The sequence below is a fragment of the Lates calcarifer genome, linkage group LG7_1 (assembly GCF_001640805.2).
Source record: "Lates calcarifer isolate ASB-BC8 linkage group LG7_1, TLL_Latcal_v3, whole genome shotgun sequence".
NCBI classification, from domain to species: Eukaryota; Metazoa; Chordata; class Actinopteri; family Centropomidae; genus Lates; species Lates calcarifer.
The window spans coordinates 7,552,821-7,572,005 of record NC_066839.1 but is presented as its reverse complement, the minus strand read 5'-3'; the positions used below and the strand labels follow the sequence as shown (position 1 = coordinate 7,572,005).

Here is a 19,185-nt window from a genome sequence, read left to right as displayed (position 1 = left end):
ACTGCCACCTGAAGGTCAACAAAGACATCAATAAAATAAGAGGAGTTTATCGTCGAAAATGTTAATATTTGTCACGTCAAAAGAGTTGATTCCTTTATTGTCCCTTATCCACAGTACAGTCCTGTCACATATGGTCAGCGACACTTTTGTCAAGAAATTAATAATTTATAGCAAATCGTGACACTGTCAGATTTAGTGAAATGGCTCTGCTCTTTGCGTAGAGCAATGCAGCAAAGAGATGTGCAGCTGGTAGCCAAATAGCTGATGAATGAGGCAGTGATTGTAAAGCATGAATGAAGTTGAGACCAATCCACTAATTCAAATGTGGCAAAGGCTGAAGGATTTGACAGCAAATCCTCCACATTAAACAACAAAATGTGTTGTTTGTCTAGCACGTTCGGTTAGTTTTCAGCATAAAAATGACTTGGCTAGGGAATGATTGTGGTCATGCCTAAAAAACTAATTGCAATCTCTTGCTTTAAAGCCTGATGTTTTGTTAACCTTTCCATCCACCCTGACATCCTCTCTAAGCCAACCTTGTGGCTTTGACAACTCACTCTCTCCTTTGCTTCTGTCATAATTACTACAGCTACAAGAGGGCTTTGACACTTGAAAGCAAATACATGTTGTTTTAGGGGCAGTGGCTGAAATAACTGAATGCTAATGTTCCTCTCAGGAGGATGGTCTTGGCTTAAATTAAACCACATAACTTCCACATAACCCTGTTGGCCTGCAAAATAATGTTGTTTTGTCATCTGCCTGGTCCGGACTGTAAGTGCAGACTACACATGTGAACACTTCCACCTATAAAAGACATGGGATGCACTATAAACAAAACTGCATGTCCATTGTAGGTTTTGGAGTATATCTCACTTTTAACAAGTCTTTCTAGCTGTGAGAAATGTGATGGGCACTGTCATTACATTTTAAAGACAAAACAATTAATTGGTTAATTACATCTTAATACACCCTGTATGACCTCCTCAAAAACACTATGTAGTGTTGCTTAAAGGTAGAAAAGGCCTGTTGCAGGAAGTATTGCTACATCATACCAGAGTAATATTATCAGAAGAGCGACTTTGATAAGAAAGACATACCTAAAGTAGCAAACGCACAGAGGAAATGAACTTCTAGGGATTAAAGTTACAATCAACACGTTCCACACGCTTCCAGTGCTTGTTGATGTGTTTGTTAATGTGCGAGTGGGTGGGTGGTAATGCATGTGCGTATGTCTACGCATATGTGTGTGCGCGACCCATTTGACTCCCCTTATTTCCCAGGATGCAGAGTTTTACATGCCCACACACACACACACACACACACACACAACACACACACAGGGAGTGCCCCGGGCCCGGCTGTACTAATGAAGCAGCCTGTAAGCAGCTACCTTCATTACATTCAATCCTCTGGACAGTGTCAGCAATTACATTGCAGCTTCCCACTGTCAGAGCTCACACATGTACACACACGCACACACACACTGTCAGTTGGAAACTTGTCCTTCCTCTCACGGCTAATGCTAGCTGAGGCTGTTGCAGGGAGGAGTTTCCTGCTCTCCTTCTTCTTCTTTGGTGGTGGGTGGTTTGGCTCGGGCTCAGGCTGTTTAAAACCCCCAAATACATCTAACTCAGTCCCACTCCCACCACGTAAGCGCGGCCTTTGTGACGTCTCTCTATCAGCCTCTCTGTATGGTGAGGCAGAAAGGAAGCCTGGGGGAAAAGGGTGCGGGCGGGGTAGTGGTGGTGTGTGTGGGTGGGTGGGTGATGGGGGCTGCCTAATAGAGTGCTCCTCTTGCTATATTTCACACATCTCATCACTTATCCCACTGAGACACACATACATGTACATGTCAGCGCAGGGGCAACCAAGAGGGAAGCCCCTGGAGGAGTTGGCACAATCAGGGAGTTTTTCAGAGACTGGATTGACTGTGATGTTGTGTAGGAAGTGAAACCTATGAGTTCTAATCATTAAGCAAATTTGTATGAAGCGAAATTACTCTCTCTTACCCATTACTACTGGTAACGACGCACAAATGTATGTAATATGTAAATAGATTATGGTGATCGCAAATGCATCTTTCTACCCCCTAGGCTGCAACTAACGATCATTTTCGTTATTGCTTAATCTGCTCATTATTTTCTTGGTTATTATTATTAATCCTTTTGGGGGCATTCTGAGGGCTTATGTACCTAACATGATCTGCAACATCCCTGGTTTGTGTCCGGCCGGGAGTCTTTATTTCCTGTTGTTCCCCATCTCACCCTCATTTTCAAGTCATCTCCCTATTGTCAACTTTGTAATAAGAGCATAAAATTCAAAAATACAAAATAATAACTTAAAAATAACTTTTAAAAAAAATTATTAATCATCAAATGAAAATCAAAGTGTACATTATAATTTTCCAGACCAGGAGATGCAAAAAATATTTAGTTTGTTATCATATATAACAAATCCTCATATATGAGCAGCTGAAGCCAGATACATTTTTGTCATTTTTCTTGAGAAATTACTTAAACAATCAGTTGAATATTGGAATAGTTTCCAAATACTGAAATTAGAAAAAATTATGCAGATTCACTAATTGTTCCAGCTCTTGTTTTGAGACTCCTCTACTGTTTCCTTCCAAAATGCATGCTGCATTTAGGTGCTGGTAGCTAACTTAGAATTTCCAAGTGGGTTACTAGTATTGGAACTAATTTTTCCCCATAAATTTGCAGCCACAATAAGAGGAGGCCAAATAAAAAAAGAACAGGTGGGGCAATGAAGCAGAACAGAGGAAATCGAGTGAGAAACTCCCTGACTCACTCTTTCAAATGTACACAGTCATGTGCTGAGATTGAAAAACCACCAGTCGTGCCTGTTGTAAGACCATAAATGATGCAAAAGGGTAACAAAGCTGTCGAGCCATGCCAACTCATGTCAATCAAACTTGGCTCTTGTGTGTATGCGCTGAGCATATGGTGTGGCTGTGGCGTGTGTGTGTGAGTGTGTGGGCAGGTGTCTATTAACATTTGATTCCCAGGTGCCATGATCTGAAAGGATTTTGTGGTAGAAACAGGAAAGGCACGACGCTGAATAATGGAGGAGGAGAATGGGAGAACACGTTGACCACACACATACACACCGGGCCGGGGTCGGCCATCAAGCACACCTCGTTAGGAAGAAGCTGGCCTTCTCCATTATTCACACGTACATGCTCCCCTCATACCGCTCGCTCCCTCACTTTGCCGGGGAGATGGAGTGAGTTGAGTGCAGACAGACAGTAAAGGTAAAAAAGTGAGAAAAGTGGACCGAGAAAGAGAAGAAGAGAGGTGAGGAGATGGGGACAAAAATAGCGAGTGAGAAAAAGGGAGATGGTTTGAGAGAAGTGTGATATATGATATAAAAAGAGGGCAAATGCGTTATATTTATCTCTTAAGTCCAAAGTCATGTAACACTTGTCAAACTTGGTATCTGTTACCATTGATACGGAATTGATTAGTGAAATTGATGTAAATAGAAATGTGTGAGCAAGCCAGATGACTGACATAATTACTGTCAATTATGAATGCAATCGCAGAGTTCACTCCATAGCAACTGTAAACACTGCGGGGAAAAGCCTTTTTAATTGAGAGCCATCAAACATGATGTTGATTTTGGACAAGTCTATCCAAAATAATATTAACAATAATAATCCTCTCTCCTCAGTGTGTCACCTTTGCATCTGTTTGTTCAAAAATAGAAACATTTCTCCCCAATTTGGACGACGGGGAGGTTCCTGGAAGCGTGTGTCACGCACATCAATCAACGTGTCGCACCTCGCCATGGCTGGTCTTGTGGCCTCGGGAAGGAGGGAGTAACGGTGGGAGGGAGGAGGTTTGAACAAGTGACAAGCCAATGGACACACTGGCAGCGTGTCAAGAAGTAGCAAAAAGGGTCGTTGCCAAGGGTGACAGCCAGAAGTAACACTGAGCTACACCATCCTTCCAGTGGTGCTTTTCCACCTCCTTGGTACAGACGCTCATCTTTGTTCTTACAAATGGCTGATCACATTATGTTGTACGGAGCGAAGCTTTCTACCCGCAAGCTTTTCTACTGGGAGTTATATGCATGTAGAAATGAATATTAAAGAGCCTATGTTTTGCAATCATGCACATCTTTTGGGAGAAAAATGTTACACTTGCATGTGCACCTGTTGTATTTACTTGTCATAAATTCACTTAGACTTGCGCTGTTTCTTCCGTCTCCTGTATTCCACCTCGACCCTCTTCAAACTACACCCTGCTCTTTCTCTGTTTGGCAAACAACAACAAAATGTCGAAATACTGAAAACCTGAGTGATGTTGACATAAATGAAGTTCCCTGTCTCTTCTTGCAGTGAAGCAGATTTAATAGCTACTACATAGAGGATCTAAGCAGCACTTCTCCTCAGACCCCCCACTTATCAGCTTCTGATTCCTGTCACTGATGATGGTCCAGGAGGGGGAAGAAGCTGTTGCTATGTGGCACACGAGGCTTCAATATCTTATTCACAGAAGTTTTTAAAAAAAATGTTGTCAAAGCCATATTGTTCCACCACATTAAACTGAATGGACCTAAAGAGCCTAAAGAACCTTATTTAGAATAGTAAGAGTACTCAGTGATTTGTATTGTCCTTCCTTCCTTGTCTTAAACTTATCCTGCCTAGTAAGCACCCACATCTTTCAAATTTGTCATCTCCAAGCCAAGACAACTCAAGTGATGTCATTTTCTTACACTTGACTATTACAATGACTTTCACATGTAAAAATGTGGCCTATTTATCACTAAACAAACTTTTTTCCATTTGGAAATTATTAACCTGTCTGCTATTACCATGTTAGTGATCTTACAGACCAAAAAGACATAGAATCGAACAGCAAGAGCCACTGAAAGTCAGATGATTAATCTGCCATATGTCTGGAAATACTTTATTGCAGAAGCTTCAACTAAACTTCACGACAGACTATTTCTGTTTACTCATTCACTACTATAATAGACACTTAGTAGTTTACTTAACAGTGAGCAGTAAATTGAGATTTCAGACATTGACTAATCATTTTTTATCAACAGCTGTAGAGTCATGCTTTCTAAAATGTGGCAAATTCCATTTTGCATGTTTCACAATTTTTGAGTATGTAATATAATGTGGAACTATATAGCAAACAAAGTGATTTTGGAGACAGCCTCAATGGTTTGTGTGTGGAACATGTGTTAATCAAACAGGTGGTTGGCAGCTCAGACAGCAACAAACACATGGACCGGCAATAAGCAAGATGTTCGCTGTCAGGATGTCAGTGCTCTGTAAAAATGATGTGTCCAGCAGTCTGCATTTTGAAAAACAAATCCTGATTTCATCATCATGGTGGACACATTTCAAATCACAGGTGTAACCCATCTCAATTACAATATATCCAGGTTCTTCCTGCGGTATGTTTAGAGTCAAGCGTAAAGGGGGCCCTCAGGCGAAAGAACAATCTGATGACATGAGGAAAAACAAGGTGAATTCTCATTTATATTTACAAAAAAAACAAAAACAAGGTGAAACATTGCAGCAAGGGAGGCCCTCCTGTCAAGAAAATGGTGATACCCTAGGAGGAAAAAATAAGTAACCAGCTAGATAGGTAAAGTAATGCATTCATGTTGCCACTTGTGTAATGACACAGCTTAAATACAAGGCTAAGTTAACGGTACAAAAGGGTAACACTGTAACTCTGAGCTGAGCCTGTTAGCATTGTTAGTGTAGCTACTGCTCGCAACAGGAAGCACCCTATGACATCAGCGCCCAATCAGCCAGTGATAGATGCTAGATACAGGCGAGCTGACCTCCTCCCCTGAGTGAAACACGAGCGAGGTGTACGTTTCAAACACCTATTAGATGAGGACTGATAAAGACGTGAGGCAGCATGGCAGCACACAAGACCACTGATGAATCAATGACTTTTTTTCCCTCTTTTGCTCTTTTTTCCCCCCTCCGCTCTCTCGTCCTCCTGTATCCTTCGCTCGCTCCGTCCCTTCAGCCCTAATTAACACCTCAAGCCAGGACACGGGATCCAGCAGCAGCAGACCACAAGAGTGACTCATCAGTTAAAACCCACCGCTGTATCTTTTATCTCGATCTCTATCACCAACACTCAGCGGCTTCTCTCGTTGCACAGGTTATCGCGAGGGACTGACCCAAGTGAAGGAGGGGGGACCCAATCGCTGTCTCTCCAGAGTAATGTGACAAACGAACCAGGAAATGTCTTTTGTCTTGAAAGTAAAAGGTTCTTTGAAACATCTCAGTAGGTGAAATGTTATTAAGAGGTTAAGTTGCCCAACAAATATATCAATTTTGTGAAAAACATAAAATAATTTGATTTTATTTTGATGCAGAAGAGATGATTTACGACAACAACAGAAAGAAAGATTTAGAAAATCACAATAATTCATTCCATCTCTCTCATCTCCTCCCAAACGCTCCATCCAGGTGTTGCAGCATAAAAAAATAGGTTATATTTCAATGTAGAAATTACCTCTTACTGCTGCAGAACAGTATACTGTATATCCAAACTATTTACTCATTGCACAAGGAGGAAAAAGTTCACACAGGAAACAGCTTTGCAAGAATACAAAATGCAAATCTGTCCAGCATTACTGAAAGAGAAGAGAAAATTAATTAGCATTTCTTTAAATAGCTCTATGTTTCCTTTCGCTATCAACCAACCAGAATGCAACAGAAACTCATAGGAAACTCTGAGGCAGCCAAAGCAGACTATTCACAGTTGTTGCTGTGTCCACGTAGCTAACCTAGCCCCAACATTTCATCACTTTTCTGAGGAAGTGTGCAACGAGTCAGAGAGCAATTTGTAAGATGAGAAATTCTACAAATACAAGTGATATTGTCCTTGCATACTCTGCTGCTTACTTTCCACAAAGTTTTACTGGAGATGGTCTTTCAGGCAAGCCTCCACTATAAAATGCTGTGGTAGACTCTTACAGTCACAGTATATATCCAAATCACACAGTTGAAAGCTAACAGCATAGGTGGACAGTACCAGCAGACTGATGATCACCACAACACACATGTATAAAAGCTAAAACATGCATTAAAATGTCCTATTAACATTTTGGGATTAGCTTTATTTTCATAAGAGAAACCTCACACATATTTGACTTAATAGTAACTTTTTGGATGGAAGAAGAATTTCACCTGTTATGACCCAGGAAGTTGCACATCATATGAATCTAAGAGGCTGGATGTAACTACCTCTCTACCCATCAAAAGCTTGCTGGGAGGTGTTACTACTCATTTCAGAACAGTCTTTCCTGTTTATCACCAATACAAAAATAGAAAACAATAGCTTCAAGCTCTGCATGTCCAATGCCTATTTTTCTGTCAAAACAAGATAAGTGCTGACACTAAAAAGCAGCAGCATCTCTTTTGCTCTTTTGCTTACTCCCAAAAATATCGAGTGCAATCTTCCTCTTTTTTTTTGTTTTTTTTTGGCTATGTTAGCCTCCTGTGATTATCACCTCAAATGAATGACAGACTGTAACACTGCTTTAAGCCAGGAGGGAGTGGGAACCGACCAACTCTCCTACACCTACGCATCCAGTCTGGGAATAGCTTTCCAGGCAGCCCCGATGGTGCTCTTCTCTGGAGAGTTGACAAGAACCTATGAGAGCAGAGGAGACTCTGCTCCTTGTCCACCAAATACCGTCTGCCTCTTGTTCTAACTCGCATCCCAATTAAAGACTATTTACCGTAAGGGAGGATTATTTCCATGGGCTATGAAAGCAGAGAGAGAGAGTGAGGGAGAAAGAGAGTGAGGGGTGTGTGTAAAGGGGAGGAGAGTCACCCCCCCTTCCCACTCCAACACACTTTCCACTCCCCACTACTCGACACTGAAAATAATTCCTTTGCAGTGAAGACTTAATTCTCATTCTGTGTTCGTGTCCCTGATCCTGTATTGTCTATTCTGGTCAGGTGGTCTGCCTGCCTTACTGCTGTCCACTGTGACAGCTGTGCGTGCGTATGTATGTGTGTGTGTGTGTGTGTTTGTGCTGCAGAGAGAGAGAAAGAACAAGCAAGAGAAGGGTCAGTCTGTGTTTTAACTACTGGTACAGTACGAGCCCCACCCAATACAAAAGATAAATCCTTCCCTGACCACACGCAAACAAAGCGCTCAAATATTTCTAGAGTCTAAATAATGGCACACAAACTATCCAGGCTCTTGCTTATTCTCTTACAGTGCCACATTTCACTTTTTTTGCCCTCAGGATTACAATATTATTAACACTTCCAATTTTACAGCCTGTTAAAAGCCAACATATAAACATTGACGCAAGCAACAGCCATGAGAGTGTGCACAAAATACAAAAAAAAAAAAAAAAAAAAAAAAAACCACTCAGATTTGGCTTAAAGATGATCTAAAAATATTGGAAGTGGATCAGAAATAAGTTGCAGGAACAAGTGTATGCCCAATTTATGTGCTTTTTTTTTCCCTGTTTAGGTCCTCTGTTCCAAGTGTATCCCTCTCAAACAAGCATATTGTTGAACAGATGCCCACATATCGTTGCAAGGGAACACCCCAGTAGCAGCTTAGAGATGATTCAACCATAGACAGACACTGAGAGTCGGGTCAAAGCAGGAAAAAGGAGGAATAAAATCATGCTAGTGGGTAGACACACGCCTGGGGCTCTCTGATTCCCATCCAAACCACATATCTTTATATCACCAGTGAACCGAATGTTAACATCTATTTTGTGTTTTTGTTATCCAGTCATGATGTCAGCTATGTCAGGATATTACGTTTGGCTGTCTCAGCGTCAACAGAGTGGAAAATGCGGAGGAATAATAACGTTGTGATGCTAATGGGAACATAGACAGCCTGGTGGCCATGAGGGAGTTAGCTATGACTTCACACATATGCAGGTAATATATGTAGTTTCATGGCGTATTTTTTGTCCTCCCTACGGTTAAGTGGTCAAATGTAGACAATGTGATATTGCAAATGCTGCAACTGAGTTTGAGTGCAGAATGTTTCTGAGGTGTATTCGGTTTTTTCCCTCTTCAATTTAGAATCAAAAACTATCCCGTGCTATGGTCATTGTCACTGTTAACTGCACTGTTAGCCTGAAGAACATGTACATAGCTTATGTGTTCTGATACACAACATGCTGCCAGCTCTTCTTTTCACTAGACAGCAATAATCTTAACCAGAAGAATTCAACATCACAATATAGACAACAATATTTTTCCAGTATTCATACACATCACAACAAGCCAAAAATATGCAAAATATCATACTGAAATATCTACTTGATGTCAAATAGAATTCAGTGAATCTGTGTTACAAATATTTTTCATATGTTTGAAACAAGAACTTCAGTAAACTCAGTTAACAATAACAGTGAATGATCTCAGCAAATTAGTTAGAGACATAGTGCAGCACCCAGGACATGATCCCTCACTGGCTTTCCACCAGCAAAAATAGCCAGCTGTGTTTGTAGCAGGGCCAAGCTGGAGGTATCGTGGCTGAGAAATCGAACTTTTTACTGCTACGTAACAATTCAGCAGTGAGCCTTATCTCACTTTGGTGTCCTTTGCAATAACAACAACACAAAGAGAATCCATGATATGTAATTTCTCTACCAACAAAGGCCTAAATAGATCAGAGAGCGATGCAGCCGTTGGACATATTGCACTTTGCATCGCAACCATGAGATCCAGTATTTATTGAATGAAACTTGAGCTCTGCTTCCCATATTGTTTCCAAAATGTAAAACCCAAAGCTTAAACACATTCCCTGAAAACTAGTGGAGCAAAGGCATTCTGGGAAATGTATTATGTTATGTATGTATATGTATGTTATTTCCTCACTGAGGATAGAAGGGGACAAAGCAGGTCTGGGGGAATTGGGGGACACCAAAACAATAAACTACACTACAGTCACAAAATATCTTCAGCAACACTAAACGTCTCAGAAACACTGCAGAATATAAGTCAGTATAGATTCTCTTTAATTGTAAAACACTTGAACAGCATTGTAGACAGTGGATTGAGTCATTCAGACGGAGACACTGACAGGAGATTACTCCATAACCTGGCAGCCACCCACGCCATTTGGTGACAGGTGACGGTGTCTCCTAGTTTTGGTCAAGGTGCTCTCTAGCATCCTATGCCACCTCTCGCTGACCTGACTCTTGTCTCTCTAGTGAGCCTCTTTAGCGCCTGAGCTGTTAAGGTGAGTTTGGGACAAACTCCAGAGATTAAATCATGTGGAAAAGCAGATTAAATAGTTATTATTATCCTATCTGCAGCCAGACAAGTACACACACTGAAGCAAGCACGCATACATGTTCGCAAACCCACATGCGCGCATACTCCCAGAAATACACACACACACGATCTACACCAAGGGATAAACCATTTTGGACACATTCAGATATTTGCAACATGTATTCTTTCAGTGTGGGCCATTATCAACATATGTTCTGTTGAAAGCAGCAACAGTATATGCATGTTCTGAAAATGATGCTCTCCTCCCAAAACCTTTCCCCTGCCTGCTTTCTAGGACAACCTTTCATGTCTTTAACACACCAACAAAATGCAGACCACATATGATTAAGAAATGGCCCACCACAACGCCAAAATAAAAGCTTCCACCCTTTCTGCAGGGAGTCACAGATTTAGTTCTACTTAACAGAGGGATTGAGAGACCGATCTAAATGTGGTTGTTTTGGGAAGCCTGTCTGCTGTCGATTCATGTCTTTCTGATAGACATGTAAGTTTGGAGAGCCGCCCACACATCCCTGAGCCTCTCTCAGTTGTTACAACCAAGGGAGATAGAAAAAGAGCAAAAAAAATGGAGGAGAGAGACAGAGAGAGAGCGAGAGAAGGATAGGGAGAGATGGAAAGAAAGCGAGAGAGAGGGAAAAATGTGTGCTGTCTGTCGCAGAGTGGAGCTTTCCTGCCCCAGCTCCTCATTGGAAGCCCTGTGCTGAATGTGTGTGTGTCCACATCTCTTTGAGGAAAGGGCTGGAGTTAACCCACACACTTTCAGCAGCCAGCATCAATGGGGCTTTCTATGGGCTGTGAATCGAGCCACACATCCAAGAGCATCCGTGGCCCATGCATGCATGGAGCGCTGCCGTGTAATAATACCATATGGTCCCACACATACACACTGGCTTTATACAGATTAAAAGCCACTGAATTGCCTTTTGCAGGGTTCTCTCACTCTCTCTCACTCTTCCTCTCTCAATGTATGATCATGGGAGGTATGCATACAGTAGCTATATTTGGGGCTAGGGGGATTTGCTAAGCTGTGTTTTCCAGCCAGAGCTCAGTATTAGTGCACAAAGACAAAGAGCAGAGCAGAGTCACAGGCATATGCACATACCGCACATGCAAAAGGCACACACTAACACATATTTCACACACACAGTACATGAATGGACATTTCATTCATGTGTATGTATTCATACATGCACAAATAACTTCCTGTGACTGGCACAGTCATCATGAGGTTAGGGTTTCCTAGAAAAATCTATTTTTAAAATCATATCCAAATTCTTGACCCTTCCACAGGCAATACAAGTGTTTATGTAAATTCACATTACATATCATACCAAGCTGGACTAGCATCTTTATAAGAAGGTAAATGAGTATGTCTGAAAACACAATTTATCTTTGGCGTGTCCGTATGGTCCTTTTAGCCCGTCACAACTCGAGGCCACAATTCACCACTGCCTTAATTCAGAACCGTATTTCCTGCATACACAAGTACACATGCATCAAGCAATTGCAGGCATGCATATTTAGCTTGTGAGTGAGTGTGTAGCTGAGTGCCCAAAGCCTGAGGCAGACCCAGGGAGAGAGACACAGGACAATTAAAACTCATGCTAAACAGGAAGAAACACTGACAGCTAGAAAACTGGGCACTGAGCACTCGAGCATCAAAATACATAAATACACATATACACACACACACACACACACACAAACACACACACACACACACGCACCACGCACACACGCACACAGGTAGACCGGGGGAGGAAAAAAATAACAAAACACACATCACAATAGGCTGAGCACAGCGTGAGAAGCTTTCATCCACTCCTAACAAAGCTCACATTTTCAGTGTGACATCTTTGACAAGTGACAGTATGTTCACCCCAATTATCCTGTTTCAAGTTGCCTACCTCCCTCTTCTTGCAAATAAACCCCACCTCTTATTCACACATTCCACTAAATACATACATTATCTGACACACACACACACACACACACACTTGGACATATCAACCTCACCTCCCTTGCACTGTGCGCCCAGGGTCTAAACAGAGCTGTCCCCTGGGCTCTGTCACCTGTCTAGAGGGATGTGGGGCTAAGTGATGGAGGAGGGTGAGCCAAGGTCTCATCTGCTCCCTAGTGACTGAATGCAGGAGTGGACAGATGACCTTTGACCCTTGGCAGGGAGGGAGATTGAGCACTGCTTCAGACTCCATTAGCATTCTGCTCACACAGGGCCCCCTCCGCCCCCCACCTCAATACCACAGCAGAAGACCTAACGGCTTGAACACTGTAGATGTATAAGACTGAGGTGTGGCGATAAGGTTCTACGTTGTATGAAAGATCCAGTCAACCTGAACATTTGGAGCTTTGCTTCCTCACGGCAGCTCGGCAGGGGAGTTTTTCGCTGTCAAAATACATCATCTTCACAAAATTCTCCACCCTCCCCACCAATGGGGGAATCACACAGCGGTCTCCTTTGCCATGAGTAATCCTGTCGTGATTAGATTCTTAAAAGGCTAAAGGTCAGGTTAAACATGGCAACTTAACGCCACCTTCCTCCCCTGTTTTTTTTTCACCCCTCACTTTTCTGATGCTTTGTTTCCCTGACAGTGCAAGCCCTCCTACTCCATATACACACACAAATACATCAAAAAGACAAATAAGCCTGTCGGTTGTGTCTCAACATCGGCATATGTATGTGCGCATTGTCAACACCGCACAGCGAGCTCAAACTGGCAATCTGTCACTTCGCTGGGGATACAGTTGGGGATTCAAGTGACTGATGACACATAGAGAAATTAACCCCCCAATGTTGGCGTGGGCACTAGTGTAGTGTTAAAAAGGGATGGGTATACTCTGACCTCCAGCTGGTGATCAACAACCACCTACATAAACAAAAAGCAATGGGCAAGCATGTTTATTTCCCCTTTAAACACCAAACCCTTATCAGTTTGTGACTGTTTTCCTTCACATACCCTACAAATTCCACATTATACAGTGATGCCAGCCCAAAAAAGTGGGGATGGAGATGGGAAAAGGTGACTTGAGATGGGTTTATCCTCTTCTACATCCCTGGGTGTATCTATCTGATGCAGTATTTACCGTGGCAGGGTCAGTACCGCACTGATTTGTGAGTGACGCTGGATTTCAGCACCACGGACAGCGCTCTCCCTCTCTCCCTCTCTCTCCAGCGCGAGGAGGAGGAGGAGGAGGAGGAGGAGGAGGCATGAAGAAGGAGACGACGGGTGGTTGTGGTGGTTGGTGTTGTTGGTGGTGGGGGTTTCCCTGGCAGATTTCAAGAGAGGGTCTATACACAGTCAGTCCTCCATCGCTACACATCGCCTACCACCTCCTCCGTACCGGATTTCCATACGGAGGAATACCGTATGTGTGAGATCACGGCTTTCATGAAATATTGATCGACCCAGCCTCGCACAGGATGGACAGAGAGGCGGGGGGGGGGGGGTATTCCTCTGGACATGCATCCACCCCACCACCACCACCACTACCCTCCTTCCAACATCCTCCAAAAAAAAAAAAATCATTTACTTTCCGATCATGACAACAACCGCTGGATTCGCCTCGCGTGATGGTTGACGATCAGAAAACATGACAAAGCAATAGGCAACACACACGCACGCACGCACACACACACACACACACACACACAGGGAAAAAATGAAGGCCGGCAGCGACCAGATCTAACACCATCCGCCGCCTCATAGCCGCACATCACATGCAAGCGCATAACGTTCCCAATATTGGTAAGTGAGAGACGCGCCGTCATCGCGTTGCATTTAGAGGAATGTCAGGAGGATTTACCCTCGTGTGTTCATCAGCCCCACCAAAACCCCGAGCCGGAGCCTGTTAGTCTATCATGTGTCATGTTAAAACTCCTCGGTCGGCGCTGTCATTCACAAAATGAGCCACATCCGACTGTCTACACGCGTTTTCACAGATTTTCTCACATCATCCACTGCTCTTAATAGGCCAAGGATGCGCTCATCATCACCACCACCAGCACCACCACATCCACCTTCAGCAACTGTCGTGAGCAACACTTCAAAAATCGCTGTGGTCAGCTGGGTGTCAATAATGCAATCTTATAGCCTGAGTATCTTTTAGCAGCGGCACAACACACGATCAGCTGTAATTTTCAGCTCTGACACGCAGATAGGGACATGAATTATTCAATACACATAAACTGAGCTCCTCTTCTTCGGCAGGGAGAACGGGCTCGACAAGAAAATCTACATGAGCGGACACAAACCCAATGCAGAGCCCACATTTACCGCTTCCACCGCATAAGCACTGGATGTAATGTAGCATGTACATTAATGCATGCCGGTAAGAAAGAGAGAGCGAGAGAGAGGGAAAGGGAGAGAGAGGGGGAAGAAAAAAAAAGCAAAGGCTTTAAAATCAGCGTCGCCTTCAAGAGGCTGCAAAAGCCAACGAGAAACCGAGAGCCGCCGCTGCCGCCGCCGCCGCCACGCAAATAAAAAAAAGAAAAAGAAAAACCCAGCCGACATGTATGAAGATCCGGGCGGACAGCCGGTGGAAATGAATTCATGGAAATGTGAGCGAAATATGGCAAAAGAGCCGATGGGAATTTCTGCGTTTTACCTGTCAGGACTCCGACCCGGATTTGGTGGTCGTGGTTCGTTAAAATCATCCCGTCTGACGCCATGTTCAGCAGCGCTGTCGCCCGCACCGAGAACTCACGGCAGGGCCCAGAGCCGATCGCATCGAACTTAGTGGGGAGAGGGAGGGGAGGAGGAGGAAGAGGAGGAGGAGGAGGAGGAGGAAGAGGAGGAAGAGATGAAGGAGGGCTGGGATACAGTGGGGGAAAAAAAAGAGAAAAACAGCCAGACGAGATGAGTAGAAAGCCGAGCGATCATCGGGACACCTACAGATAAGCGGGCAGGATGCGGGGGCCGTTTAAACCGCACACATCACTCAGCTGGCCGACTGCCATGGTAGTAGTGTGGATCCCAGATTAATTCTTATGGAGACCACTATTGATTTCCTGTGAAGGCTTTTAGGGGAGACAGACTAGCAGTACGTCTGCAGACGCCACTCAGCTTTCCCATGTCGTTCATTTGATGCAATTTTTGAAGCTGAAATTTCAGATCTCTTCTGCTGAGAGACCTCAAAACTGACCCCCAACTTTATGAGTAACAGTATCAGTACTCCAATCTGAAAAGCATCATCTTGGGGGCCCCCATAAAAGTCCCCTCCCCCCATCCAACACTTTCTCCTTGATGAGATGCACCCCTGCTTTTAGAGATTAAAGGGGCCCCTCTAAGAGCCGGCGACAGCACCCCAGAGATGTGTCGGCTACATCTCAATGCAGAGGCTTAAGAGAAGATCACAGTCTGACCTGTAAAAATGCAACCACATCCCCAGGCAAAAAAAAGCACCGCTGCTATTTATAGACCGGCTGCACGCTTCCATGGTGTATAATTCCTCTTGTTTATTCTCATGGAAAAAAAGATGCCCATCCTCCAGCTTCTGTTGGGAATCTATCAATATACATAATTCACTAACACACGCACATGAGCACAGTAACCGTGGCAAGAAATGGGGCAACTCTTCCAGCTTGACTGGCTCGCTTCAAAAGCGTTGTCATGTCTGTGTCCAATGACCTAACCAAAAGAACTGACACAATTTCCACACTTTATATAGTAGCCAATTCCCTCTTCTATTGTGTTACAATTAGCAACAAGAGGTGTGTGTCTGCCAAGGACATGAAATAGAGCTTCAGGGCTTATCTGATGTCTTAACCTAAGTTGGATTTTGACTCAATGGATCCTATTTTTCTCCTCTAAGTTCCAGCACAACCCATCTACTGTCTGTCCTACTGTACTAATTCACATCACTATAACATGGATGGAAAATAATTACTCTTTTCACACATTTCTGACTAAAAATTTTGGATGAATACATCTGGAACCCGAGGAACGGCCCGACTGTCATTTTAAGGCAAGTTCTGGCACTTTTTTTGGCCAGAACTATTGAATATGCTATTGATCCCAACAGTTCAATAGCATATTACTTTCTTACTGAAAGTCAAATGAGAAAATTGATGCCACATCCATGTCTGTGTGTTAAGTATGGAGCTAAACCTGGAAGGCAATTAGCTTAGCATAAAACCTGGAAACAGCCTCCTTCCAACGTTCAAAAACATGCCTGCCAACACCTACACTTTATATTATATTATATTATTGTTAAATCAGTACAGAAATGAAAATAAATAGTGAAAATTGAGGTTTTACATGGAGGAATGTGCAGTAACTATTTATTGACAAGCATTAGTGTTATCTGTTCACCCAGTACTGTACAGCATTTCCACTGGTAATCTTGTGAGCTCACTGTGACAGCAAAACTCCACCAAGTTACTGCACCTGGCTTCTCTTGGTAAAAGAACAGTTATAGCATATAACTCCTGGTAAAACCACAAATTGTCGTTTTTTTTATATATTTCCATTTAATCTCAAACTTTGGACAGAGCCAAAGCAGCTGTTTTCCCCATCTCACTATTTATGCTAAGCTTAGCTACCCCAGCTCTAGCTTCATATTTACGAAACAGAGATTAGAGTGGGTGCTTTCTTTTTGTACAACTCTCAGCAAGAAAGCAAAATGTCAAACTACTGCTTTAACACCATGTTGTGAAGCAGTATGTCAGTGTTCACCTTGGCTGAAAGTTTCAAGTCTGATGCACCTTTTATGCTGGGAGTGCTTGGGTGTGGCCAGACCTGTAACCACACCCACTACTGATGTCACAAAGTACAAACATACCCTGGAGTACACTTCTACATCACTGCTGCAGGTGACAATAAAACTACTGGAGGTCACAAAAAATACAATCTTCAGCTGCTTTAAAGATAAAAAAGTCAAAGTTAAATAACAATATTTGTAGAAAATATGCATGGTCAGACCAACTACTGCTCTTGACTGAGCGTTGCCATGTCTGTGGAGAGGAACTAATTTGCTGGTCTACAACATGTGAGGACATCTTGCTCTATGGCATCACGACAGCATCCACATCTGTCAGCCTGTCAATGATGGAGAAAGCCCAGTGCTAAACAGGCCCTGTTAATGGTGAGAACCAGCATGCACAGAGGCATTGTATGCTTCACACAGTGCAAACAGAAGCTCTCACACACACACACACACACACACACACACTTCATGGTCCAGAGCTGGCAGGCTTTCCTGGAAGGCTGGAATTCCCTTGTTGGTGTAGAGAGAGCGAGAGGATGAGAGAGAGAGAGCTGAGGAGAGGATAGTATTGCAGAGATGTATAGAGGAAGGGAGGGAGCCATCAGGCTGAAGACATTGGGGACCCCATCTGGTGTGTGGAGGACTGTGTTTATGTAGTGTGAGAGTGTGTATGCTTGTGCACAAGTGCGTATTATAATGACGGTGTAATTACCTCACCGTCGCTCAAGCTGCTCGCTGCTCATAGATAGGTGATGAGGAGGCCAGGGCCATCGCTCTCCCCTTTTCCCTCACCATCCATCACAATAATAACGGGAGCCCCAGCAGACGGAGGAAGCTGTAAACGAATGCCTCCCCATCTTTGTGGTGATCCCAGGGAAGCCCTTCTTTTTCCCCCAAGGCTCCAGATGCAAGAGGGGGGGGGGGGGGGGGGCAACCAGAGGACAGCAGCTTGTTCTGGGAGTTTGCGTTATGCAACATTAGAGGTGCTTAAGCCCTGTCTTTAGGCAGCTGGGACATGTGGCAGAGGGTGGAAATCTCTCCCAAAACTATACAGAAACCAGGCCAGGTAGGAGCCATACTCTACACTACACAGAGGATAACTAATTCAACAGTAAAGATTACAGGAGATATTTCTGGATGCAGTTTTATTACTTCTGTGTCATTACTTCCCCCTTCTGAAGTCTCTGGACGTGAAGAGGCTAGGAAAAGGTGCACATCCATCCATTGCCATAAAGCATGCAGCACATGGTCGCCAAAGAGCCATAAAGCTTTACTTCCACCCCAATGAGCCCAAGCCTTCCCCATTCCTAAAAAGAAAACACCAGGCTAAAGTTGTTAAATGCATGATAAAGCATGAAGCTGAGTTCCACTAAGTTAAACACCGCTTTATGGCTCCAACGTTGTACTTCGTCATTTTATATGGGTCAAATATTTCACTGAATATCAAATTGCACTTGATGTGGATTTGATTAGCCAGTAGTATATCTGTTTCGATTGATTTTGGTCATTTACAATGTGATGGCAATGGTCAGAGAAGACAATTAGACTCGTCACTCCTTTAACCAATCATGTGTTGTCTTGGAAAGGTGCCCTGCTTATCATGGCAGGCTGCTCTTCAATTAAAAAATGGAAAAAAAAGGCAAAACAAGAAAAAGGGGAACTTACCCTGGGGCTTATTTGACATTATTCCATGTTGCCTTTTCCAGAATACCTGACTAAATCTGGCCTCAGCTGAAGAGGAGAAGTCAGCGAGGAAGGGAAAAAAAACAATTATCCATCTGCGAATGAGCAGCAGACACTTTATTCAAGACTGCTGGGGACAAAGTCCCTTGTTTAGAGACAGTAATTAGGCAACAACATGGCGAGGAGGTTGGGAAGAGTCGGAGGCGGGGTGGAGTACACCTCTGGTCATCCAAGGAGAGAGAAAAATGGAGGGATGGAGATGAAAAGAGAATAGACAGGAAGGGAAGAATGAGAGAGCAGACATGAGAAAGAAGGGAGTGTGAGTGTGTGTGTGTATGTGTAAGTGTGTGTGTGTGTGTTAGGCAGCATCCTGATGAGTGCAGGATCTCTGCCGACTCCCACCACCATTACAGCAGCGCAGAACATCGCCCCTGGGCTTTGGAATCAAACCCATTACATCTGATACTGGATTTCTCTCTGCTCAGAATTAATGC

General features: G+C 43.5%; 1 protein-coding gene across 8 annotated transcripts in view; it reads right to left on the bottom strand.

Annotated features, from left to right (window-relative positions):
* gphnb (gephyrin b) overlaps positions 1-15,059 on the bottom strand; it is an 86,346-nt gene extending 71,287 nt beyond the window's left edge. For 5 of the 8 annotated variants that reach the window (XM_018661725.2, XM_018661728.2, XM_018661727.2 and 2 more), the window contains exon 1: positions 14,909-15,058. In XM_018661725.2, the coding sequence (XP_018517241.1) occupies positions 14,909-14,972 (64 nt within the window). In that variant the 5' untranslated portion in view covers positions 14,973-15,058. Of the gene's footprint in view, positions 1-14,908 lie in introns of all 8 variants that reach the window. The other 3 variants (XM_018661724.2, XM_018661726.2, XM_018661735.2) reach the window with 2 other exon arrangements.
* Between the last annotated feature and the right edge of the window lie 4,126 nt (positions 15,060-19,185).